This window comes from Chelonia mydas, chromosome 8, assembly GCF_015237465.2.
Source record: "Chelonia mydas isolate rCheMyd1 chromosome 8, rCheMyd1.pri.v2, whole genome shotgun sequence".
Lineage (NCBI taxonomy): Eukaryota > Metazoa > Chordata > Testudines > Cheloniidae > Chelonia > Chelonia mydas.
The window spans coordinates 41,322,964-41,348,374 of NC_057854.1; the positions used below are offsets into that span (position 1 = coordinate 41,322,964).

Sequence of the window (25,411 nt, forward strand, 5' to 3'; positions counted from 1 at the left end):
GCCTGGAGCACCAGCGGCTGATGGGGGAGCCCAGAGGACCGGGTCAGGTGTGGCTCTGCACCTGCGCTGCCCGGCTGCCCAGAGCGTTGCGGCAGCAGTGACATGGCGCTTGAGTCTGCGGGGGGGATAGCAGGGGAGGGGCCGGGGACTAGCCTCCCGGGCCAGGAGCTCAGGGGTCGGGCAGCAGGGTCCCGTGGGCCGGATCTGGCCCGCAAGCTGTAGTTTGCCCACCTCTGCTCTATACCCCCAGCAGACCTTATGGACCCTGGACACCCACAACCAGACCCTAAACACCTCATACACCCCCCAATACCAGACCGTATTGATCCCTTACCAGGCTCCATACATGTTATAGATCCCTTGCCAGAGCCTATACACCCCCAACTGGGTCCTATAGGCTCACCACCAGACCTGTACACTTTATGGACCCTTGCCTAACTCTACTGACACCCTCACCACCAGATCCTATACTCCTAATAACACCATAACCCACTATAAATTCCACCAGCCCCTATATACCTCCATACTCTACCCTCCACTTACACACCTATATCCCTCAATACAGCTCCAACTGCCTCCATATCCTCTAAAATGCCCATTAGCCCCCATACACCCCAATACTCCATAGCTCCTGCCTGCCGTTATAACCCCTATAACCTCTGTATTCCCTCGACTTCCCATAAGCTCCATACAGTAACTCCTCACTTAACGCTGTAGTTATGTTCCTGAAAAATGCAACTTTAAGCGAAATGATGTTAAGCGAATCCAATTTCCCCATAAGAATTAATGTAAATGGGGGGGTTAGGTTCCAGGGAAATTTTTTTTTGCCAGACAAAAGGCATTATATACATTTTAAACAAGCTATTTAATACAGGTATTAAACAGGCTGGCAGACCCCCATCAGCTCCCCTAAGCCCACCCCCCGCGCCTCCCACCCGCCGGCGGACCCCGCGGCAAACCAGCTGATTGCTGCAGGCAGGAGGCAGGGTGAGCAGGGGAAAGGTGCTGATCTGCGGGGTCCACCGGCGGGTGGGAGGCGCTTGGGAAGGGGGGCGGAGGGGATCTGATAGGGGGGCTGCCAACCATGGACAAAGCAGGCGGCCAAACAACGTTATACCACAGCATTGCACAACTTTAAATGAGCATGTTCTATAATGGATCAGGGACGTAAGATCGAAACGTTAAGCAAGAGGACGTTAAGTGGGGAGTTACTGTACTTGCTGTGCACCCCAATATCCATCCTATACCACCTTATAGGTGCATCCTCTCAGATCCCTATACCTCACACTATCCTATAACCCCACTGTTACCTCAGTTTTCCCACTTATATTGGTTTTATTAAATGCCACTATTGGATCAAACAGAAAAGATTGGCACTTATTTATGCACGCACACTTTCACCGCATTCATACCCTCATGCACCCACACACTCACACAGGTGGAGAGTTACCGGAGACAGCATAGGAAGCTGAGAAGCTGAAGCATAGTAGATCTGGTGTGTCCGCCTGCGGTCACGGATCTGGGCCGGTGAGCAGGTCAAGAAGGAGCAGGTCCTTAAAAGGGGAAGGGGCCATGTGCTCAGGAGTGCACTCACAAGATTGTACCTCCCATAAAGGCCCTTTGCCCGGATCACCTGGCCCAACCTTGCCACGTTGCATTCCATCGTGCCTCGGGAAGACTTACCTTCATCGCACCATCCATTGCTGCGCTGTGGGAGACTTACCTTGAAGGATCCTGACATCTCCAGTGTCGTGCCTGTCCTGGGAGCGTGAGTATGTGAGTGTGAGTGTGACCCCCCATTTCTTTTGAGCTTAGCTATCAGTATAATAAGAGTGCTGCTTTCTGCCAAACTCTGGTGGGTCATTAGTCCTCCCTAAGCTTACTAGCTGGCCCAATTTCAGGTAGCACCCACCTACACTTATGCCACCCTAGAACCCCATACCTGGTACACTACCCATAGGTGCCTATAAACCCCAATACCCTGTTGCCCTCATCCATCCCTATGCTTGTCTGCAATTCCCATATCCGCTGTGCCTCCAGAGACTCCTATGTTGCCAATTCTGGTAATTGTGTTTCTTAAGGCCTTAGGTTCTAGAGGCCTGTCATTAGGGGAGAGTGTCCACTTTCATTTAAAAAATAAGTTTCTAGCCCACCAGGTAGTGGAGAAATGTTTGAAAACATGACCCGAGCGATCCTTAAAGACTCAGAAATCTGCACACCAAGAAAAAGAGCCCAACACTGATGGTTTCTTTTAAATATCATGATTTTTAACAGGTTTCAGAGTGGTAGCCGTGTTAGTCTGTATCAGCAACCCCCATCTTTTCATGTACTACGTATATGTATCTTCCTACTGTATTTTCCACTCCATGCATCTGATGAAATGGGTTTAGCCCACAAAAGCTTATGCCCAAATAAATTTGGTAGTCTCTAAGATGCCACAATTACTCCGGTTTGGGTTTTTTTTGATGATTTTTAATCAATCTCATGATTTTTTGGTACCCAACTCACTATTTTGAAATGGATCAGGTTGGCAATACTGTCCTGTACTTACTGAACATGCAGCTGTCTGCTTTATTGAACTGGCTGAAAGCTAGTGATCTGCTTGTGTGTGTGAGACAGAGAGAACAAGTTTGGGGAGCTGCTGTATGTTCCCCCATCCCCAGTGCAACACCACCACAGGATTTGAAGGCAATGAGGCAACTCATATGAAGTGAAGCTTGGGATCAAGGCCTCAGTGAGAGTCTGTTGTTGTTAGTTTGAGATATCTACCCACCCTTACTCACATGTGCAAGTTTGAACTTATCAGCAAAGCTGGATCTGATGAATTTCTCCCCCTCCCTCCACCCATCCAAAAGGACATCTTGTCAGAGATGTGTGTGTGTGTATGATGCAACTCTCTCTGGAGCAAAGAGTAGGCATATCAGCACCAGCAATGTCCGGTGACAGTGGCAGTGCCCAGGCAATAGGTTACACAGGCACTTCCTATCTGTGTCTGTAACACAGTTTTGTGTGTAAAAAACAGTTACCTACCTTCCGTAACTGTTGTTCTTCTAGATGTGTTGCTCATGTCAACTCCATGCTGGGTATGCGTGCACTACGTGCACCGCTGCTGGAGATTTTTCCCTTAGTGGTATCCATAGGGCTGGCTCTCGCAACCCCTGGAGGCTCGCGCTCATGCAGTGGTATAAGGGGTGCCTCCAGCCCTGCGCCCTCTCAGTTCCTTCTTGCCACCAACTCTGATGGCGAGGTAGGAGGGCGGGTCTTGGAATGAACATTAGCAACACATCTTGAAGAACAACAGTTACGAGAGGTACGTAACCATTTTTTCTTCTTTGAGAGCTTGCTCATGTTGATTCCATGTCAGGTGACTCACAAGCAGCATCCCTAGAGGTGGGCTCTGAGTTCACAGATGTGCGGCTTGCAACACTGCTCTGCTGAAGCTGGCGTAATCTCTGGTCTGTTGGGTGATGGCGTAGTGCAGTGCAAACATATGCACTGATGACCAAGTTGTGGCCCTGCAGATGTCCTGTATTGGTATACATGCCAGGAAGGCCACTGAGGATGCCTGCGCTCTTGTGGAATGTGCCTTTATAATGGTCGGAGGCGGGGACCCCTTTTTTGTAGCAGGCACAGATCCCGTCTGTGATCCGGGAGATCCTCTGGGCTGACACTGGAAGGCCCTTCATCCTGTCCGCTACCGCAACAAAAAGCTGTGTTGATTTGCGACAGGGTCTTGTCCTGTCAATATAAAAGGCTAGGGCCCTTCTTACATCCAGAGAATGCAGACGCCATTCTTCTTCAGACTTGTGCGGTTTCAGGCAGAAGACCGGCAGAAAGATATCCTGTTTGATATGAAATTGCGACACCATCTTGGGCAAAAAGGCTGGGTGAGGACATAGCTAGACCTTGTCCTTGAAGAAGGTGGTATAAGGGGGTTCAGAGGTTAAAGCCCATAGCTCAGAAACCCTTCTTGCCGAAGTGATCGCCACCAGGAAAGTGACCTTCTAGGGGAGTAGCAGAAGGGAGCATGATGCCAAATGCTCGAAGGGTGGTCCGGTGAGCCTAGACAGCATCAGATGCAAGTCTCAAGTCGGGATGGGGGCACGAATCTGCAGATAGAGTCTTTCCAGCCCTTTGATAAATCTGCCCGTCATTTCCTGTGTGAAGACTAACCTGCCATGATGAAATGGGGGATGAAATGCTAATATTGTACTTTTATAGAAGACAGTGACAGGCCTTGGAGAAGGTAGTCTAGGATGGACTGCAATGATGTCTGCATCGGAGAAAGACCCCACTCGACTGCCCAGCACAAGAAGCGTTTCCACTTAGCTAAGTAGGTTGCCCTGATAGAGGGTTTTCTACTACCTATCAAGACCTGCTGCACCTGCTCAGAGCACACTCACCCCTCCAGATTCAGCCATGCAGCAGCCCTGCTGTCAGGTGTAGACCTGCAAGGTTCAGATGGAGGTGCCATCCTTGATTCTGTGAGATTAAGGCTGGTCTGAGTGGGAGAGTGCACGGGACTGAGACTGCAAGGTCCAGGAGCATGCTGAACCAACGCTGGTGAGGCCATCAGGATGACCTTTGCCTTGTCCGCTTTTATCTTCAGGAGCACCTTGTGAACCAGAGGAATTGGCAGAAAAGCATACAGCAGGCTGTCTGACCATGGACGGAGGAAGGCATCGGATAGTGCGCCCCTGTCCAGGCCGAGTCTCAAGCAAAAGAGGCGACACTTCTTGTTCTTTGCTGTGGCAAACAGATCTACCTGGGGAGTCCCCAACTGCTGGATTACCTTCGGGTGGAGAGACCACTTGTGATGAGAGGAGAAGGACCTGCTGAGGCGATCTGCTAGCAAGTTCTGTTCCCCCGGGATGTGCATGGTCTTTAAGTGGATGGAATGTGTGACATTGCACTGCATATGCTTTATGGAAATATGCTTATGAGAATGACATAACTGGAATACGCTTTACACTAAATACCCCTTGTATGGTGTCATTAGAAAGCTTGTAATTTACTAAGTGTGTTCATTTTATTTGTTTGCATGTATTATTTCTATATTTTGGAGTTAGGATAATATATAAACTTGTATCACTGATGTAAACATATTAAGTGGAGGCCATTAAGGGTGCTTCAGAAACAATCAGTTGTAAATTACCTTAGTTACTTGAAAGCCTTCCTGTGTACGTGTGGGCCAGACCATGGGGAATGGAGACTAGGTATCTTACAGTGACATGTGACCATATCACCTGATAATGAAATCCATCTTAAATCTGGTACTTTTCCATTTAGAAGGAGGGGTGAGGACCCAGAGAGACAAAAGACTCCTGCCTTGTGCTATAAAAGGGGGTGGAACAGGACAAAAGAGGCTACCAGTCATGAGAAAAGCCCTGCTTACCTCCTGAGATGTCTGCTGGAACTAATAAGGACTGTACCGGGGAAAGGATTGGGCCCAGACTAGGAAGGAGTCTAGTCTGTGAAAGAAGCTTCTTGGAACATCTCTGAGGGTGAGGTATTACCTGTAATCAGTTTCTTTATGTATTAGGCTTAGACTTGCGTGTTTTGTTTTATTTTGCTTTGTGACTTACTTTGTTTTGTCTGTTATTACTTCAAACCACTTAAATCAGAGGTGAGCAAACTACAGCCCGTGGGCTACATCCAGCCCACGGGACTGTCATGCCCGGCCCTTGAGCTCCTGGCCAGGGGTCTAGCCCCCAACCCCTCCCCTGCTGTTCCCCCTCCCCTGCAGCCTCAGCACGCCGCGTGGGCAGTGTGGCTGGCTCCGGCCGGGCGGTGAGCTCCTGCTGCTCTGAGCTGCATGGTAAAGAGAAGGTGGCAGCAGCGGGTTGGATAACGGGCAGGGGGTCCCGGAGGGGCAGTCAGGGGATAGGGAGCAGGGGGCAGTTGGATGGGGCAGAGGTTCTCGGGGGGGGCGGTCAGGGGATGGGGGGGTTGGATAGGCATGGGAGTCCTGGGTGGCCTGTCAGGGGGCAGGGGTGCAGATAGGGGTTGGGGCAGTCTGGGGACAGGGAGCAGTGGGGTTGGATAGGGGGTGGGTCCTGGAGGGGTGGTTTGGGGCGGGGGATCCTGGGAGGGGGCGGTCAGGGGAAAAGGAGCAGGGCAGTTGGATGGGTCAGGAGTTCTGAGGGGGGCAGTCAGGTGGTGGGAAGTGGGAGGGGGCGGATGGGGGCGGGGGGCCAGGCTGTTTGGGGAGGCACAGCCTTCCCTACCCGGCCCTCTATACAGTTTCACACGCCGATGTGGCCCTCGGGCCAAAAAGTTTGCCCACCCCGACTTAAATCCTACTATTTATACTTAATAAAATCACTTTTATTTATTAATAAACCCAGAGTAAGTGGTTAATACAGGGGTCTCAAACTCAAATGACCACAAGGGCCACATGAGGACTAGTACATTGGCCCGAGGGCCGCATCACTGACCCCCCCGGCTGCCCTGCCCTCACTCCACCCGTTCCATGAGGCCCCGCCCCTGCCCCACCTCTTCCCACCCCTTTCCTGCCCCCATTCCAACTCCCTCCAGTGCCCTAACTCCATCTTGGAGCCCTCACTCTGCACCCCTTCCCGCATTCCAACCCCCCCCAGCCCCAGCCCAGAGCCCCCTCCTGCATCCCAAACTCATCATCCCCGGCTCCGCCCCAGAGCCCACACCCCCAGCTGGAGCCCTTACCTCCTCCTGCACCCTAATCCCCTGCCCCAGCCCAGTGAAAATGAGCGAGTGAGCAAGGGTGGGGGAGAGCGAGTGATGGAGGGGGGGAGGGGCCTCAGAGAAGGGGTGGGGCAGGGTCAGGGCCTCAGAGAAGGGGCAGGGCATGGGTGTTTGGTTTTCTGCAATTAGAAAGTTGCAACCCTACAGAGGGGAGCTCACGCTGGCACCAGTGCAGTGTAAGAAAGGGGCATAGGACAGAGACTGCCCTGTCAGTGGCACCCAGTGCATGCTGGGAGAGTAATGGATCAAGTGGGAGGAGAAGATTTCCCTCAGGCAGAAATGGGATACCCTGCCTCTGTAGCTGACAGAGAGCACATGCCCCAGCTTGCAAAGCTGCCAGGCATTTTACAGCACAAGTGGGAGACACCACGTCTGTGGGCTATGCCTCAGGGCCATGGCCTTCAAGGCATGTGAGCCGTCATCAAGTCATTTCCATTTTCCCAGCCCCCAGCAGAGACCAGCCCCTGCTACAGACGGGGTGTGGCCCAGAGGGACTAGAGCAGCCCAAGGGAGCCCTAGAGTGGGGCGGTCTGTGTATGAGGGGTGGACTGGCTTCCCCCTGAGAGACCAGGCCCAGTGCCCCATGCCCTGCACAGCTCAGGGAAAGGTGCTGCTGGAGATGCAGGCACTGCCGCCGGCCAGCGCAGGAGCAGGAACCGTGTAGTGAGGGACTTGAGAGGGACCTGCAGCAAATGGCACATGGCCTCCTGCCCCTGCCATCAGCCCCAGGGCTGCTTGAGAGAAAGGCACCGGGACAGAAGGGCGGCAGAGAGTGCAGGGTGTGGCTGGAGACCCTGATAGGAGAGAACAGAAGTCCCTCCCAGGGTGTCTGTGCTGGCCTGCCCACGGTGAGCAGTGCTCACTGGCACGGCCTGCACTAAGGCCCGGGGAGGATAGGCAGTGACTGTGTGGACCGCCTCGAGGATCACCCCACACCCTGCCATAGTTTGAGGGGACAAATGGGCAGGGGCTGGGCTTTTCTTCAAGCCCCCTGGACAGGAGACACTGCTGGGCACCCCCAGAGTGCAGTCAGCATGCTCCCTCTCCACCTCCACGCCTGCAGGGCAAAGGGGCACAATGCAGCAGAGGGGGAGGGGTGTTCTTGAGTGGGGAAGTGGCTGACTTCCCTGGTACATGGGGGATGCTACTCAAAGGACAGGAGGTCTGGGTGGGCCCCCTCATTCTCCAGGCCAGAGGGCTGTGCCACAGGCTGGCCGTCGTCCACGGGGGGCTGGTACTCCAGCAGGCAGCTGAGTCTGACGGCGGGTTTCTCTGGGCAGGGCGGGGAGGCTGTCCGCCTGTCTGCAGCGTTGAGTTTGCCCTCCAGATTCTCCTCATGGATGAGGTCAGGCACTGAGAGGACCCTGCTGTGGGAGGGCCCATCCCCATTTGGCACTGCTGTGCTATGAGCACCCAGCTCAGCACTGCCCTGTGGCTGAGACATGTCCCACGCCACCTTCCACTGCTCCCCCTGGGCAGCCTGCTTGGGATGTTCCTGGCCTTGCTCGGGTAGCGCCTCGGTGCTGCACTCCAGGCTGCCCACCACTGGCTGGGAGGAGATCAGCATGTCCAGAGGGGTCTTCAAAGCCCGGGGTGTGCGCTTCTTGGCTGCCGGGGGTGGCGGGTCGAGCCGGGGAAAGGTTTCCAACAGCATACGCCTGCAAGCACAACGGCCCCTCGGTGAGCGACAATAACACCCAACACGGCGCTGACAGCTGCCCGGGGTTTCCCTGGATGTGCTCCCATCCAAGGGCTGAGCCAGCTTGATGGGGTGTAAGGCAGGGTTAGGCAAACTTTTTGGCCTGAGGGCCACATCTGGGTATGGAAATTGTATGGTGGGCCATGAATGCTCATGAAATTGGGGGTTGGGATGTGGGAGGGGGTGAGGACTCTGGTTGGGGGTGGGGGCTCTGGGGTAGGACCAGAAATGAGGATTTCAAGGTGCAGGAGGGGGCTCTGGGCAGGGGGTTGGGGTGGGGTGGGGTGGGGTGGTGAGGGCTCTGGTTGGGGGGTGCGGATTCTGGGGTGGGGCTGGGACCAAGGGCTTTGGAGGGTGGGAGAGGGATCAGGGCTGGGACAGGGGGTTGGGGCCTGGGAGGGAGGCAGGGGTGCAGGCTCTGGCAGCACTTACCTCAAGCAGCTCCCGGAAGCAGCAGCATGTCCCCCTTCCAGCTCCTACGTGGAAGCATGGCCAAGCGGCTCTGCATGTTGCCCCGTCCTGCAGGCACCGCCCCTGCAGCTCCCATTGGCCGCGGTTCCTGGCCAATGGGAGCTGCGGGGGCTGCACTTGGGGCAGGGGCAGCGTGCAGAGCCCCCTGGCTGCCCGTACGTGTAGGAGCCAGAGTGGGGACATGCCGCTGCTTCTGGGAGCCGTGTGGAGCCATGGCATGCGTGGAGCGGGGCCAACTCCTGACCCTCCCCCCCAGCAGGAGCTTGAGGGCTGGATTAAAATGTCTGGAGGGCCGGACGTGGCCCCCAGGCCGTAGTTTGCTCACCCCTGGTCTAAGGCATCAGTGTGGTATCAGCTCACACAGACACAAGCACACTCCCAGCAGCAGGACGACCCATGATTGCTGAGTGTTGACCACACAGACTGAATGGCAGAGAGGAAAGAGGGCCAGGAGAGGATGCTATCTTAGGACACCTGGGTCCAATTCTTTGCTCTGCTACCGATTCCCTGTGTGACCTTGGGCAAGTCACTCAGCTACTCTGTGCCTCAATTTCCCATCTGTAGGGTGCTGCTGTGAAGGCCCCTTGGACAGGCAGGCTCTGGGAGCAGAAACTACTGGTGTAGAAATAATTTGGTAAGTCAAATAGTTCCTAGGGCTGCTTTTCTTCACTGCGTCCACCCACTGCTTCAAATCCCTCCCTGCTATCTTGGGATGCGTCAGTTCCTGCTGCCGGCCCTAGAGAGGGGTACAGCCCTCGCTTCCAACTGGAGAGACGGGGCTTCAATGTAGGGATGGGTTCATGGGAAAGGGGCTAAAGCAGCCCTGGGCTGAAGGGCAGGACCCTGTAGCTTTCCTTGCACAGCTCTGCCCTTGTGCGGCAGCTCCCCTCCTCCTCGGACATTGCAGTAAGTCCCAATCTGAGCCAGGAGCCACCCCCTCTCAGCAGGAAGGGCTCCCCACAGCCAGCTTGTCCCAGGTGCCACTGGAGGGGGAAGGGCAGGGCATGAACGAGGGGGAAAGTGGGACAGGAGGGGCTCGGAGAGGCGGGAGCAGCAATGCGCAGCATCCCCCAGCCAGGGCTGTTGTGCTGTGGCTGCAGCACTGCCCTGCAGTCCCAGCGTGTACTCCAGCTGCGGGGGTGGGGTGGGGTGGGGAGATATCAGCATTCAGTCAGCCAGCCAACGCCTGAGGGGAGACTCACCCTGCACCATGGGCCTGGTCCCCCAGCAGTGCGAGTGTCCCGCCCGACAGCTTGGCCCCCGCGCTGGCATTGACCTCAGTCACTCCCACCTCTCCCAGACTGGCGGGCTCCTTCCGGCGCAGGAAGTCGTTGACTTTGGCACCGACAGCCTTGCTCAGGTTCTTGAGGTGCTGGCTGCTCCCCACCCGCAGTCCAGGTTCAGCCGCAGCTGGCAGACCTTCAAGGGTGGGACCCAGCAAGGCTTTGGAGACAGACTGGCTGAGCTGCAGCTTTGGCATGGGGGCTGTGTTTGAATTCTCAAACATGCTTTGGTCAACTGGAAGAGAAGAGAAGAGTGGAGGGGTTGGTGCACAGGGGAAGGGCGCACTTGGGCAGAGGGGCAAGCGCATGGTACGCGGGCAGTGACTGGTGTATGAGGATGAGGTGGGACGTGTGGAGGGGCTGGTGCATGGGTGGCATGCGGGCAGTGGGTGGTGCGCAGGCAGGGGGTGGCGTGCAGGGATGGGGTGGCACATATGGAGTGGTCGGCCTGTGAGGAGTAGGTGGCTCATGGGCAGTGTGTGGGAAGGGGCTGGCGTGAGTGTGGAGGGAATGGCATGTGGGCAGCAGCTGGCATGCATGGAGTGGTTGGCATGCAGGCAGAGGAACTGGCATGCAGGCAGAGGGTGACATATGGGCAGTGGATGGCACGCATGGATCGACTGGCACACAGACAGGGGGTGGCATAGAATCATAGAATAACAGGGTTGGAAGGGACCTCAGGAGGTCATCTAGTCCAACCCCCTGCTCAAAGCAGGACCAATCCCCAACTAAATCATCCCAGCCAGAGCTTTGTCAAGCCTGGCCTTAAAAACCTCAAAGGAAGGAGATTCCACCACCTCCCTAGGTAACGCATTCCAGTGCTTCACCACCCTCCTAGTGAAAAAGGTTTTCCTAATATCCAACCTAGACCTCCCCCACTGCAACTTCAGACTCTTCGTTCTGTCATCTGCTACCACTGAGAACAGTCTCAATCCATCCTCTTTGGAACCCCCTTTCAGGTTGTTGAAAGCAGCTATCAAATCCCCCGTCATTCTTCTCTTCTGCAGACTAAATAATCCCAGTTCCCTCAGCCTCTCCTCATAAGACAGCCCCTAATAATTTTTGTTGCCCTCTGCTGGACTTTTTGCATTTTTTCCACATTCTTCTCGTAGTGTGGGGTCCAAAACTGGACACAGTACTCCAGATGAGGCCTCACCAATGTCGAATAGAGGGGAATGATCACGTCCCTCGATCTGCTGGCAATACTCCTACTTATACAGCCCAATCTGCCTTTAGCCTTCTTGGCAACAAGGGCACACTGTTGACTCATATCCAGCTTCTCGTCCACTTTACCCCTAGGTCCTTTTCTGCAGAACTGCTGCCTAGCCATTCAGTCCCTAGTCTGTAGCAGTGCATGGGATTCTTCCGTCCTAAGTGCAGGACTCTGCACTTGTCCTTGTTGAACCTCATCAGATTTCTTTTGGCCCAATCCTCTCATTTGTATTATGTATCCCTCTGTGTCCTATCCCTACCCTCCAGCGTATCTACCACTCCTCCCAGTTTAGTGTCATCTGCAAACTTGCTGAGGGTGCAATCCACACCATCCTCCAGATCATTAATGAAGATGTTGAACAAAACCGACCCCAGGACCAACCCTTGGGAATTCCGCTTGATACCGGCTGCTAACTAGACATGGAGTCATTGATCACTACCCATTGAGCCCGATGATCTAGCCAGCTTTCTATACACCTTATAGTCCATTCATCCAGCCCATACTTCTTTAACTGGCCAGCAAGAATACTGTGGGAGACCGTATCAAAAGCTTTGCTAAAGTCAAGGAATAACACATCCACTGCTTTTCCCTTATCCACAGAGCCAGTTATCTCATCATAAAAGGCAATTACGTTAGTCAGGCATGACTTGCCCTTGGTGAATCCATGCTGACTGTTCCTGATCACTTTCCTCTCCTCTAAGTGCTTCATGCGGGGAGCAGTTGGTACACAGGCAAGGGGCAGTGCATGCAGGAAGGGGGCAGCACATGGGCAGGGGGCAGCACGCAGGCAGGGGTTGGCATGCAGGCAAGGGGCAGCATGCATGGAGGGGTTGACGAGTGGGGAGGTGGTGGGCATGGAAGGGGACGGCACATGGGCAGAGGGGTGGCGCACGCACAGGGTTGGCATATGCAGGCTTCCCAGCGAGATGGGGCTCTTGTCAGACACAGAGGTGCATTGCTCTGGGCCTAGAGGCTACAAACGCTTCTGCCCAGTACATGGCAGGGCAGAGCCCTAATGTCAGTGGCAGCCACTGCCCCCTAGCTGGGGCTCTGCACCCCTCCCTGTCACTCAGGTCTCCATGCCCAGCAGCAGGCCCCAAGTCCAAGAGGCTGGCCCTGACCCATGGCTGCAGAGCCTCGTGCTACCAGCTCGAGCGCTAGTGTCACTGTCAGGCACTCCGGTGCCCTAGGAGGATTTACCCGCCTGGTGGGCATGAGCCATGGGCCAGGGAAAGAAAAGAGCAGTGACTCTTGTGTCACTGCTGACACGTCGGGGAACTGGAGGATGCATGTAAGGACATTCAGCTCGGTTCCTTGGCACAGCAGGTCCCACAGCCAGGGTTACTGGTGGGGCCTGTGACCAGTGACACTGGGCAAGAGGGTAGCTGCACTGTGCCAGGCAGGGCTGGGCATCACCACAGGCAGCACAGGGGTCACTGTGGGAGGCAACGAGGCTGAGAGGAGCCAGGGCATGGACCTGTGTGGTGCTTGGCCCTTCTCCAGCTCCCGCAGCCCCTGCCCCAGGCACTGCCCTAATGGGCATGCCAGCAGCCCATGAAAGCCTGGCATTAGAGATATACCCCATTAGACAAACACCGAGAGGCTGATGTTCCCAGAAAGCTCTCTGGTTCCCTCAGCCCGGCCCTGGCTTCTGGGGCGGGGTGCTGGGCCCCTAGAGGGCCTCCTGGCACTGGCTGAGGGTGCTTGTTCCCTTGGAATGAGCAGGGTCAGCAACAGGCATGGAGACTTTGTACCCAGGCTTTGCTCCTCAGTGGCACTGAGGTGCCCACAGAAGCTGGGCAGTAGGGCACTTGCGCAGAATAGAGCCTGAGAGCACTCCACTGCAGTACCCCAAACCACTGGCCACTTGTGAAAATCTGGGTGGGCCTCAGGATTTGCCCAAGGCCGAATGGTGAGTCAGTGGCAGAGCCCAGGGGACCTAGCACCCAGCTCTGCGCCAGCCACTAGACACACTCTTCACTCCCCTCCATTCGCTGGTGAATACAGACTTCCTGTGGGAAGGGGTGGCATGCTTCACAAGCTAGGTGCTAGCTTGGAAGTCATGCAGCCTGCATTCTGTTCCCAACTTGGCCACCAACCCCCAGGTGACCTGGGGCAAGTCACTCCCCTGCTTTGTGCCTCAGTTTCCCCATCTGTAACATGGGAAACGTGCTCCTTCCTCTTCTTTGTAGAGGGCCATGGGGGCGCTAGGAGAAGAGTCTGGCTTGTGAGTGTTATTGCAAACAGCTCCCGCTCAGCAACCCCTCTCAGCATCTGTTCCTGGGTTTCACAAACAAGCCAGCGGACAAGACCCTGGCAGCAATGAGACTCAGTGCTACAGGAGAGGGACCATTTCAGCCAGCCCAGAGTCTGCACCGGGGAATCAGCCTGTGGGTTACTCAGCTGCTTGAGAACAGCCTGGCCACTCACAGCAGCAACCCCTCCCCGAGCACAGCCCTTGGGCTCTGTCCAAGTGACCAGGTCCAGGCAGGAGCCATCCAGGCAAAGGGGGACATGCCCAGGCCCAGGATCGGACTGTACTGCACATACATCTTTAGGCTGTGCTGACTGCCAAAATGCCCCCCTGGCAGAAATCAGAGTGGCCTCTGGCTGCTCTAATGTCTGGCAGCCTGTTCCAGGCTCCCATACAGCCCAGGGCCCCATGACCTTCCTAGGGAGAAAGGGTCTCTGCATGACAAATCAGTCACTGGTCTCTCCCTGCCTCTAGGTCCCTCTGTCCTCTCCCTGCTCCCTGCCTCTGCTGAGCTGAAAGCCTGCAGCTGCCCCGACATCCCTGTGGCAGACAGCCATGGAGCACAGGAGGTGGGGGGGGGGGCACACTGCTGCTGCTCTGACTGCTGAGCTGCGGTTTCCAATGGGGCACCTTCAGCAGGGCCGGATGTGTGTGTGAGGGGCGGGGAGTGACAATGTTAAGGACAGAGATCCTCCTGGGGTTCTGACCTAGCCGAGACTGGCCAAATCTCTTCCAGGCAGCTTCCCTGTCTCTGAAACCCAGCGTGGATAGAGACAAGCCAGCAGAACAGGGAGCTCTTGTGTTCCCCAGAGTGCACCAGCCAGTTAGCCTCAGCCACAGGACGGGCCTCGGGCTAGCCCCTTTCTGAGCTAGGCTGGACCGCTCTCAGCCTGCCCCTTGCTGGGTGTGTACCCAAAGAACTCCAGACTTCTGGCTGGCTGGCGACGTCCCCTCCAGGAGCAGAGAGCTGCACCTGGACCCCCATCTCAGACTGACTGGGAACAGACAGGTACCCTGGGGCACTGCAATGGACAGCTTGTGGCTCAGTGCCACCTGGGGCCGGGGGTGAAGGGTGGGAGTGGGCAGGGCAGGAGGAAGGCGGTGAGGGGGGGGAGGCATGCTCACTCTGATACAGACACACGGGCGCAGGGGGCTCAGCAGGATCAGCTCTTCCCTGACACTGAACATGACTCGGGAAGCAGGTTGCAAACAAAGCAAAGCAATTTCCAGAGCAGACAGCTTGGTGTCTCTGGAGGGAAGTCCCCAGTCTCCCGCCACTGCACCCACGAGCCTCCTGCAATGAGGAACCTGTCTGTGTGGCACACCTCCCCCGGAGCCAGCCCCGGCAGTGCCCTCTGCTGGCACCACTGCTCAGTGGGCTAGGCAGACCCAGCGAGATAGTTCTGGCTGGCAGCTGGGCATCAGTGATGAACAGACACGTCTGTAGCACGTCATGCAGCAGGCACTGTGGTGCAGCCATGAGACTGCTCTTTTTACTGGGCCGACACTTGAGGGCAGGAAGTCCCTCCCTAGATCGCTGTCTGCAGCCACAATTGCCCGGCAGAAATCAGGGAGAAGTGGGAAAGTGCCAACGTGCTACACTAGCTGGGGCTAAGATCACGTCTGTATGGCAGAGCTGCACCAGTTTCACTTACACTGCTGTTCAGACTGGTGCAAAGCCCCATGTGAATACTCTGATTCGGATTTCAGAGCAGCTTAGAATCATAGAAGATTAGGGTTGGAAGAGACCTCAGGAGGTCATCTAGTCCAATCCCCTGCTCAAAGCAGGACCAACACCAACTAAATCATTCCAGCCAAGGCTTTGTCAAGCAGGGCCGTAAAAATTTCTAAGGATGGAAATTCCACTACCTCCCTAGGTAACCCATTCCAGTGCTTCACCACCCTCCTAGTGAAATAGTTTTTCCTAATATCCAACCTAGACTTCCCCCACTGCAACTTGAGACCACTGCTCCTTGTTCTGTCATCTGCCACCACTGAGAACAGCCTAGCTCCATCCTCTTTGGAAAATCCCTTCAGGTAGTTGAAGGCTGTTATCAAATCCCCCCTCACTCTCCTCTTCTGCAGACTAAATAAGCCCAGTTCCCTCAGCCTCTCCTCATAAGTCATATGCCCCAGCTCCCTAATTGTTTTCCTTGCCCTCCACTGGACTCTCTCCAATTTGTCCACATCCCTTCTGTAGTGGGGGGACCAAAACTGGACGCAGTACTCCAGATGTGGCCTCACCAATGCTGAATAGAGGGGAATAATCACTTCCCTCGATCTGCTGGCAATGCTCCTACTAATGCAGCCCAATATGCTGTTAGCTTTCTTGGCAACAAGGGCACACTGCTGACTCATATTCAGCTTTTCGTCCACTGTAATCCCCAGGTCCTTTTCTGCAGAACTGCCGCTTAGGCAGTCGGTCCCCAGCTTCTAGCAGTGTATGGGATTCTTCCATCCTAAGTACAAGACTCTGCACTTGTCCTTGTTGAACCTCATCATATTTCTTTTGGCCCAATCCTCCAATTTGTCTCGGTCACTGTGGACCCTATCCCTACCCTCCAGCATATCTACCTCTCCCCACAGCTTAGTGTCATCCATGAACTTGCTGAGGGTGCAAACCATCCTATCATCCAGATCATTAATGAAGATGTTGAACAAAACTGTCCCCAGGACCAACCCCTGAGTAACTCTGCTTGATACCGGCTGCCTACTAGACATGGAGCCGTAGATCACGACCCATTAAGCCCGATAATTTAGCCAGCTTTCTATCCATTTTACAGTCCATTCATCCAATCCATACTTTTTTAACTAGCTGGCAAGAATACCATGGGAGACTGTATCAAAAGCTTTATATCACATCCACTGCTTTTCCCATATTAACAGAGCCAGTACTGTGACATTGCACCCCATAATGCTTTATAGAAATATGCTTATGAGTGTAAATATGACATAATTGGAATATATTTTACGTTAGATATGTCATGTAACAAGTCTTTGCAAAGGTTATGTTCTACTGAATGTATTCATCCTATTCGTATACATGTATCATTTTTATATCTGAAGTTATGAACGTTGGCTCTATGCTTGTATTTAAAGTGTTTGCTGTAGGAGGCACAAAAGGCACATTTGGTCAGCATAGTGTGAAAGGGTTATTCAAGTAATTAGGAGTACTTAACTCGCAATGGACCTTGAGAGATGCCAATCCACATCTGAGCTTTCCTGGGAACATTCAAACTAACATGTAAACAATGGCATTGGCCTGTAAAGAACTAAGTCATGCATGGACATGTGACTTGCCCATGTGACTCCAAAACTCCATCTTGTAGCTGTGATTCTGCACAGGAGAACACAAGGGGTTTCTACCCACAAGAGAAAGACTATATAAAGCCCTGGGAAACCCCTCCATTTTGTTTTCAGCTGGCTCAAAAGATAGCCTCTCCACCCCAAAGAAATGCCTGAAAGAAACTGGAACAAAGGGCAGTAACTATGGGCATGTGAGTGACTGTTGGACCCAGACTAGGAAGGAGTCTAGTCTGTGAAAGAAGCTTAGTGGAACATCTCTGACAGTGAGATTTACCTGCATTTAGTTTCCTACTGTATTAGCCTGAGATTTACGTGTTTTTGTTTTATTTTGCTTGGTAATTTACTTTGTTCTGTCTGTTATTACTTGGAACCACTTAAATCCTACTTTTTATATTTAATAAAATCACTTTTTACTTATTAACCCAGAGCAAGTAATTAATTCCTGGGGGAGCAAACAGATGTGCATATCTCTCTATCAATGTTCTAGAGGGCGAACAATTTATGAGTTTACCCTGTATAAGAGTAAAATGGATTTATTTGGGGTTTGGATCCCATTGGAAGCTGGGTATCTGGGTGTTGGAGACAGGAGCACTTCTTAAGCTGTTTTCAGTTAAGCCTGCAACTTCTGGGGAATGTGGTTCAGACCTGGGTCTGTGTCTGTAGCAGGCTAGCATGTCTGGCACAACCAGGCAAGGTATTCAAGTCCCAAGCTACCAGCGAAAATGGGCGTAGAGGTAGTCTCAGCATATTAGGAGGCAGTCCCAAGGCGGCTTCTGTGACGCGTCACAGTTACCTCATCATAGAAGGCAATCAGGTTGGTCAGGCATGACTTGCCCTTGGTGAATCCATGTTGACTGTTCCTGATCACCTTCCTCTCCTCCAAATGCTTCAAAATGGATTCCTTGAGGACCTGCTCCATGATTTTTCCAGGGACAGAGGTGAGGCTGACCACTCTTTTGTTCCCTAGATTCTCCTTCTTTCCTTTTTTAAAGATGGACACTATATTTGCCTTTTTCCAATTGTCCGGGACCTCCCCCAGTTGCCATAAATTTTCAAAGATAATGGCAAATGGCTCTGTAATCACATCAGCCAACTCCTTCATCACCCTCGGATGCATTGCATCTGGCCCCATGGACTTGTGCATATCCAGCTTTTCTGAACAGTCCTTAACCTGTTATTTCACCACTGAGGGTTGCTCACCTCCTCCCCATACTGTGCTGCTCACTGCAGCAATCTGAGAGCTGACCTTGTCTGTGAAGACTGAGGCAAAAAAAAGCATTGACTACTTCAGCTTTTTCCACATCATCTGTCACTATGTTGCCTCCCCTATTCAGTAAGGATCCCACACTTTCCCTGATCTTCTTGTTGCTAACATACCCTTCTTGTTACCCTTCACATTCCTTGCTAGCTGCAACTCCAATTGTGTTTGGCCTTCCTGATTACACCCCTGCATGCTCTAGCAATATTTTTATACTCCTCCCTAGCCATCTGTCTAAGTTTCCACTTCTTGTAAGCTTTCTTTTTGTGTTTAAGCTCACTGATGATTTCTCTGTTAAGCCAAGCTGGTCGCCTGCCATATTTGCTATTTTTTCTGCACTTTGGGATGGTTTGTTCCTGTGCCCTCAGTAAGACTTCTTTAAAATACAGCCAGCTCTCCTGGACTCCTTTCCCCCTCATATTAGCCGCCCAGGGGATCCTGCCCATCAGTTCCCCGAGGGAGTCAAAGTCTGCTTTTCTGAAGTCCAGAGTCCGCATTCTGCTGCTCTCCTTTCTTCCTTTTGTCAGGATCCTGAACTTAACCATCTCATGGTCACTGCTGCCCAGGTTGCCACCCACTTCTACTTCCCCTACCAATTCTTCACTTTTTGTGAGCAGCAGGTCAAGAGGAGCATGGCCCCTAGTTGGTTCCTCCAGCACTTTCACCAGGAAGTTGTCCCCAACACTCTCCAAAAGCTTCCAGGATTGTCTGTGTACTGCTACATTGTTCTCCCAGCAGTTGTCAGGGTGATTGAAGTCCCCCATGAAAACCAGGGCCTTTGATCTGGAAACTTCAGTTAATTGTCCAAAGAAAGCCTCGTCTACCTCATCTTCCTGGTCTGGTGGTCTATAGCAGATGCCCACCACGACATCACCCTTGTTGCTCTTGCCTCTAAACTTAACCCAAAGACTCTCAACAGTCTTTTCTCCAGTTTCATACTGGAGCTCTGAGCAATCATACTGCTCTTACATACAGTGCAACTCCTCCAGCTCTTCTCCCTTGCCTGTCCTTCCTGAACAGTTTATATCCATCCATGACAGTGCTCCAGTCATGTGAGTTTGCCCACCAAGTCTCTGTTATTCCAATCACATCATAGTTCCTTGACTGTGCCAGAACTTTTTCTTCCTGTTTGTTTCCCAGGCTTCTTGGGTTCCTGTACATGCACCTAAGATAACTAGCTGACTTTCTCAGTATGAATCAGGAGGCCTCCCGTGTTGCACCCTCCTCCTTGTGTTTCCGCCTGGTATCCCACTTCCCCACTTACCTCAGGGCTTAGGTCTCCATTCACTGGCGAACCTAGTTTAAAGCCCTCCTCACTAGGTTAGCAAGCCTGCTTGCGAAGATGATCTTCCTTTTCTTCATTAGGTGGATCCCATCTCTTCTGAGCAATCCTTCTTCCTGGAACAACATCCCATGGTTGAAGAATCCAAAGCCCTCTCTCTGACACCATCTGTGTAACCACATATTTTCTGCCACAATTCGATGGTCCTTACCTGGGCCTTTTCTTTCAACAGGGAGGATGGACAACAACACGACTTGTGCCTCAAATTCCTTTATCCTTCTTCCCACAGCCACATAGTCTGTAATGACCCACTCAAGGTCATTCTTGGCAGTATCATTGGTTCCCACATGGCTAAGTAGGAAGGGGTAGCAGTCCGAGTGCTTGATCAGTCTCGACAGACACTTCATCACATCCTGAATTCTAGCTCCAGGCAAGCAGCACACTTCTCGAGTTTCCCAGTCTGGACGGCAGATGGATGACTCTGTCCCCTGTAGGAGGGAGTCCCCGACCACCATCATCCATCTCCTCCTGTTGGAAGTGGTGGTCGTGAAACCCTGATCCCTAGGACAATGCATCCCATGCCTTCCAGTTGATGGGGTCTCCTTCTGATCCCTTCCCTCAGATGACTCTTCCAAACCATTCTCTGCTGTAGTACCTGTGCAGAGAGCCTGAAAATGGTTTCTTACCTCTATCTGCATTGGGGGTACATGGGGTATCCTCTTCTTCTGGAGGTCACATGCTGCCAATTTTCTTCCCCGTTCTGCACTGCATTCTCTGATTCTTCAGCATGCTGTGCCTGCAGTACCAAATGCTGACTTCTATCCAGAAAGTCTTCATTTTCTCTGATGCAACGGAGAGTTGATACTTGGTTCTCTAGTCTTTTAACCTTCTCTTCCAATATGGAGACAAGCTTGCACTTCGTATAGACAAAGTCGCTTCTATCCTCTGGGAGAAAGACAAACATGGTACATCCTGTGCAGGTCACAACAGCTGATTGCTCACTATCCAGGTTTTCCTTCTAAGAGCCTCTTCAGATGTTGTATTTACTGCTCGCAGAAGCCTGAAAGGCAAAAACACTCTGTGGGAACTCCCCTGAGGTGAACTCCCAGGCAAACTCCCTCTGTTTGCCTGTCTTCTGTTCGCCACTTGGCTGGGTTTAGATACAAGTGACTCCCAGTCGACCTAACTAAGCCTGGTTGAAACTGAATTCAAAGCACAGAATCATAGAAGATTAGGGTTGGAAGAGACCTCAGGAGGTCATCTAGTCCAAGCCCCTGCTCAAAGCAGAACCAACGCCAACTAAATCATCCCAGCCAGGGCTTTGTCAAGCCGGGCCTTAAAAACCTTTAAGGATGGAGATTCCACTACCTCCCTAGGTAACCCACTCCAGTGCTTCACTACCCTCCTAGTGAAATAGTGTTTCCTAATATCCAACCCTAGACCTCTGTGGCAGGGCAGGGGTAAACCCCTTTAAGGCCCTGCCAAAATGCTGGCTGCAGCCTGCTCTCTGGCCAGAAGGCCAGGGGTAGAGACACAGGTATTCAGCAGGGAGCCCAGCTGCAAGCCCTAATGAGGGCTGGCTCAGAGGAACATGCTGAGCTAAGTGCTGACAGCTTGGCTGAGGCATGAGAGAGCTATAAAAGCCCTGGGCAAAGTTCAGTGGGGAGGCTAGTCTGGGAGGAGACAGGAGGGTGGTATCGCTGTCTCCTTACCAAAGAAGGAACCTCAAAAGCCAGGAGACCCTGGGGAGGGTCTGTGGGGCACTAGCTGTTGGGGGATCTGGGAACTGCACAAACACTGTAAATAAAGACACTTGGGTGATCCAGCAAAAGAAGGCATGGAAGAGTCTTTATTATACCAGCCTAAACACAGGGCACAGGCTCAAGAGGGAGAAAGCCTGCAGGGACCCTGTGACAACCTCCCCCACTGCAACTTGAGACCATTGCTCCTTGTTCTGTCATCTGCCACCACTGAGAACAGCCGAGCTCCATCCCCTTTGGAACCCCCCTTGAGGTAGTTAAAGGCTACTATCAAATCCCCCCCTCATTCTTCTCTTCTGCAGACTAAACAAGCCCAGTTCCCTCAGCCTCTTCTCATAAGTCATGTGCCCCAGACCCCTGATCATTTTAGCAGCCCTCAGCTGGATTCTCTCCAATTTGTTCACACCCTTTCTGTAGTGTGGGGCCCAAAACTGGATGCAATACTCCAGATGTGGCCTCACCAGTGCCGAATAGAGGGGAATAATCACTTCCCTCGATCCGCTGGCAATGCTCCTATTCATGCAGCCCAATATGCCATTAGCCTTCTTGGCAACCAGGGCACGCTGCTGACTCATATCCAGCTTCTCATCCACTGTAATCCCCAGGTCCTTTTCTGCAGTCAGTCCCCAGCCTGTAGCGGTGCATGGGATTCTTCCATCCTAAGTGCAGGACTCTGCACTTGTCCTTGTTGAACCCCATCAGATTTCTTTTGGCCCAATCCTCCAATTTGTCTAGGTTACTGTGGACCCTATCCCTACCCTGCAGCATATCTATCTTTCCCCCCTTAGCGTCATCTGTAAACTTGCTGAGGGTTCAATCCATCCCATCATCCAGATCATTAATAAAGATGTTGAAGAAAACCAGCCCCAGGACCGACCCTTGGGGCACTCTGCTTGATACCCGCTGCCACACTGAGCATGGCATGGTGCAACCACACACTGACCAACAGCCTGTCCACGCAGTGAGCCCAGCGCGGCTCTGGGATTGGGCTTGTTCAGCCACTCAATCCCGTGGGGAGGAGCTGGAACATGTGCCTCTGAGGAGCCAGCGTGAAGTGGGACTGGTAACTGACCCCCCTTCCGCCTTTCCCGGGCTCCCTCCAGGTGAGGACTGAGGGCGCGTCGGGGGTGCTCTAGCTCTTCTGGAGCCAGCAGCCTGCCCTTTGCTCCCTAACACAGCTGTCAGCAGTGCCCCCCTCCCCCCACCCACTAGTACCAAGCCTTGCCCACACCAGGGGAGCTGGAAATGACTCTGCCTGTTCCACAGTTACCACTAAGGGCTTCTAAAAACTCAGCCATGAGGCCCTATCTGTACACCTGCTGGCACCCTTACACACACTCAAGTGCATGCACCCGGCTCCATGCAGCCCAGTGCGCCCCAGCCCCACCAGCACTGGGCAGTTCTCCCCAGCAGGGCAGGAACCAGCCTGGTGGAGCTGTGCTCTGCCGCAGAGCCCTCCCCAGCCAGGGCTACAGGCCCTGGGCAGTAACTGCAGCTCTTCCAGAAGCCTCCAGAGGGAGCTCCCTGCCCCCGCAATGTCTCTGACCCAGGTCCCAAGTCAGAACCCCGAGTGAGCACAGCCCATGGACCGAATCATGAAATCTCAATGCATGGATCAGAACATAGAAAGGGCCATGCCCCGACCACATCTGGAGGGGCGGCCTCTCTGTTCCTGCCTCATAGTCAGTAACCCCAGAACAGGCTCTGAAGAAGTGGGGAAGGAGAACCAAGGGTGCAGGTCTGTAGGAGTGTGACAGTGAGAGGCAGTAGTTTAAGTACTAAGGAACACAAGGCCATTGTAGTGACGCTAACTGTTTGCATCAGTCTTCATTGCAGAGGCTGTGTGGGAGGTTCCCACATCTGAGACATTCTTTTTGGTGATAAATCTGAGGAATTGTCCCAGATTAGAGGAGATTTTGGAACAAACTGACACATTAAGCAGTAATAAGTCACCAGGACTAGATAGCGTTCACCCGAGAGTTCTGAAGGAACACAAATATGAACTTGCTGAACTACTAACTGTGGTATGTAACCTATCACCTAAACCAGTCTCTGGACTTGATGACTGGAGGGTGGCTAATGTAACATCGATTTTTAAAAAAGGCTCCAGATGCTTTTTTAACAGCTACAGATCACATGCTGTTAAGCTAACTTCAGTATCATGCAAATTGGTTGAAACTATAGTAAAGAAGAGAATTATCAGACACATAGATGAACATGTTTTGCTGGAGAAGAGTCAGTATGGCTTTTTAAAGGGAAATCATGCCTCACCAATCTACTAGAATTCTTTGAGGAGGTCAACAAACACATGGACAAGGATGATCCAGTGGATCTAGTGAACTCAGACTTTCAGAAAGCCTTTGACAAGGTCCCTCACAAAGGCTTTTAAGCAAAGTAAATGCAGTAGAAAGAGAGAGCCTGAGACATGAGACCTGGTATAAAGGGCCTGGTATGAGGCCTAAGGCCTGAATTAAAGTCAGGCCCTGATACTATAAAGCAATGTTAGCAAGAGTCAGGCTATGAGCAAAAACCAGACCCTGTTACAAGACATGCCTGCTTGAAGGTTCACTATCCGATACATGAACTTGGCAAAAACTTAGTATTGCAAAAACTCCTAAGAAGTGCTAGGTACAGGGGGTGCATATAAACACATTCCAGAAGGATGGTGCCAGAACACCCCGATACCTAGTATGGTATAAACATACTCCCTGAAGATAACAGGGATGCACTGACCCCTCCTAAAGATAAGGTCAGGATGACAGTGTGATGGAGAGAGATGTTTTGATCGAACCAACAGGTACAAGGTAAATGATAACTAGCCACGTCAGAGGGCCAATATGTCACTGGTTTGTATCACTGTATAAAAGAGGGGTTGTTGAGGGGGTGTCTTTGTCTGGCCGAGTTGGGAGAGGAGGGTTCAGCTGCTCACTGAGCCGAGTCCATTGTGATGGGCACAGGCATGTTAGTGGCCCTGTAGAGTCTGCCAGGCACTAGGCTGTGCTTTGTTGACAATAAATCTGGCCAAGTGCCTTTGCTACCAAACTGAGTCTGTGGTCTTCTTGGGCAGTTTGATCAAGGTCTGCTAGGCCAGCTACCTCACAGAGCTGGTGCAGCACACAGATAGAACACAACACAGCCAAGAACTGACAGTGGTAAGAGGTCATGGGATAAGTGGGAAGGTCTTCTTATGGATCAGTAATTGCTTAAAGACAGGAAACAAAGAGTAGAAATACATGTTCACTTTACAGAAAGGAGAGAGGTAAATAGCAGGGTCCCCCAGGAGTCTGTACTGGGACCTGTGCTGTTCATAAATGATCTGGAAAAGGGAGTGAACAGTGAGGTGGTGAAGTTTGCAGACAATACAAAATTACTCAAGATAGTTCAGTCCACAGCGGACTGCAAAGAGTTACGAAGGGATCTCACAAAACTGGGTGACTGGGCAACAAAATGGCAGATGAAATTCAAAGTTCATAAGTGCAAAGTAATGAATATTGCAAAACATAATCCCAATTATATATACACAATGATGGATTCTAAATTAGCTGTTATCACTCAAGAAAAGTCTCGGAGTGGCGGATAATTCTTTGGAAACATCTGCTCAATGTTACTCCTGAGGGAATTCTGCACCAAAAAATTAAAAATTCTGTGCACAATATTTAAAAATTCTGCAAAATTCTGCGTATTTTATTTGTCAGAATAACACAATATAATCACACCATTTTCAATTTGCTGACAATTATTATTACCAAAATAATTGAAAATGGTGTGATTATATTGTTATTGTGTTTCTGTGTTATTTTGACAATTAAAATATACAGAACTTTGCAGAATTTTAAATGTTTTAATTTTTTGGCATAGAATTCCCTCAAGAGTACTAGGGTTCTAGTGATCAATGGCTCCATGTCTAGTTGGCAGCCGGTGTCAAGTGGAGTGCCCCAGGGGTCGGTCCTGGGGCCGGTTTTGTTCAATATCTTCATAAATGATCTGGAGGATGGTGTGGATTGCACTCTCAGCAAATTTGCGGATGATACTAAACTGGGAGGAGTGGTAGATACGCTGGAGGGGAGGGATAGGATACAGAAGGACCTAGACAAATTGGAGGTTTGGGCCAAAAGAAATCTGATGAGGTTCAATAAGGATAAGTGCAGGGTCCTGCACTTAG

General features: G+C 52.3%; 1 protein-coding gene across 7 annotated transcripts in view; it reads right to left on the reverse strand.

The window, feature by feature from the left end:
• Positions 1–6,308: 6,308 nt before the first annotated feature.
• LOC102945167 (nitric oxide synthase 1 adaptor protein) overlaps positions 6,309–25,411 on the reverse strand; it is a 188,816-nt gene continuing 169,713 nt past the window's right edge. For 3 of the 7 annotated variants that reach the window (XM_043520858.1, XM_043520865.1, XM_043520863.1), the window contains 2 exons: positions 10,096–10,411; positions 6,756–8,381 (listed from right to left, as the gene is read on the reverse strand). In XM_043520858.1, coding sequence (XP_043376793.1) covers positions 7,868–8,381; positions 10,096–10,411 — 830 coding nt within the window. In that variant the 3' untranslated portion in view covers positions 6,756–7,867. Of the gene's footprint in view, positions 8,382–10,095; positions 10,412–25,411 lie in introns of all 7 variants that reach the window. The other 4 variants (XM_043520861.1, XM_043520860.1, XM_043520859.1 and 1 more) reach the window with 4 other exon arrangements.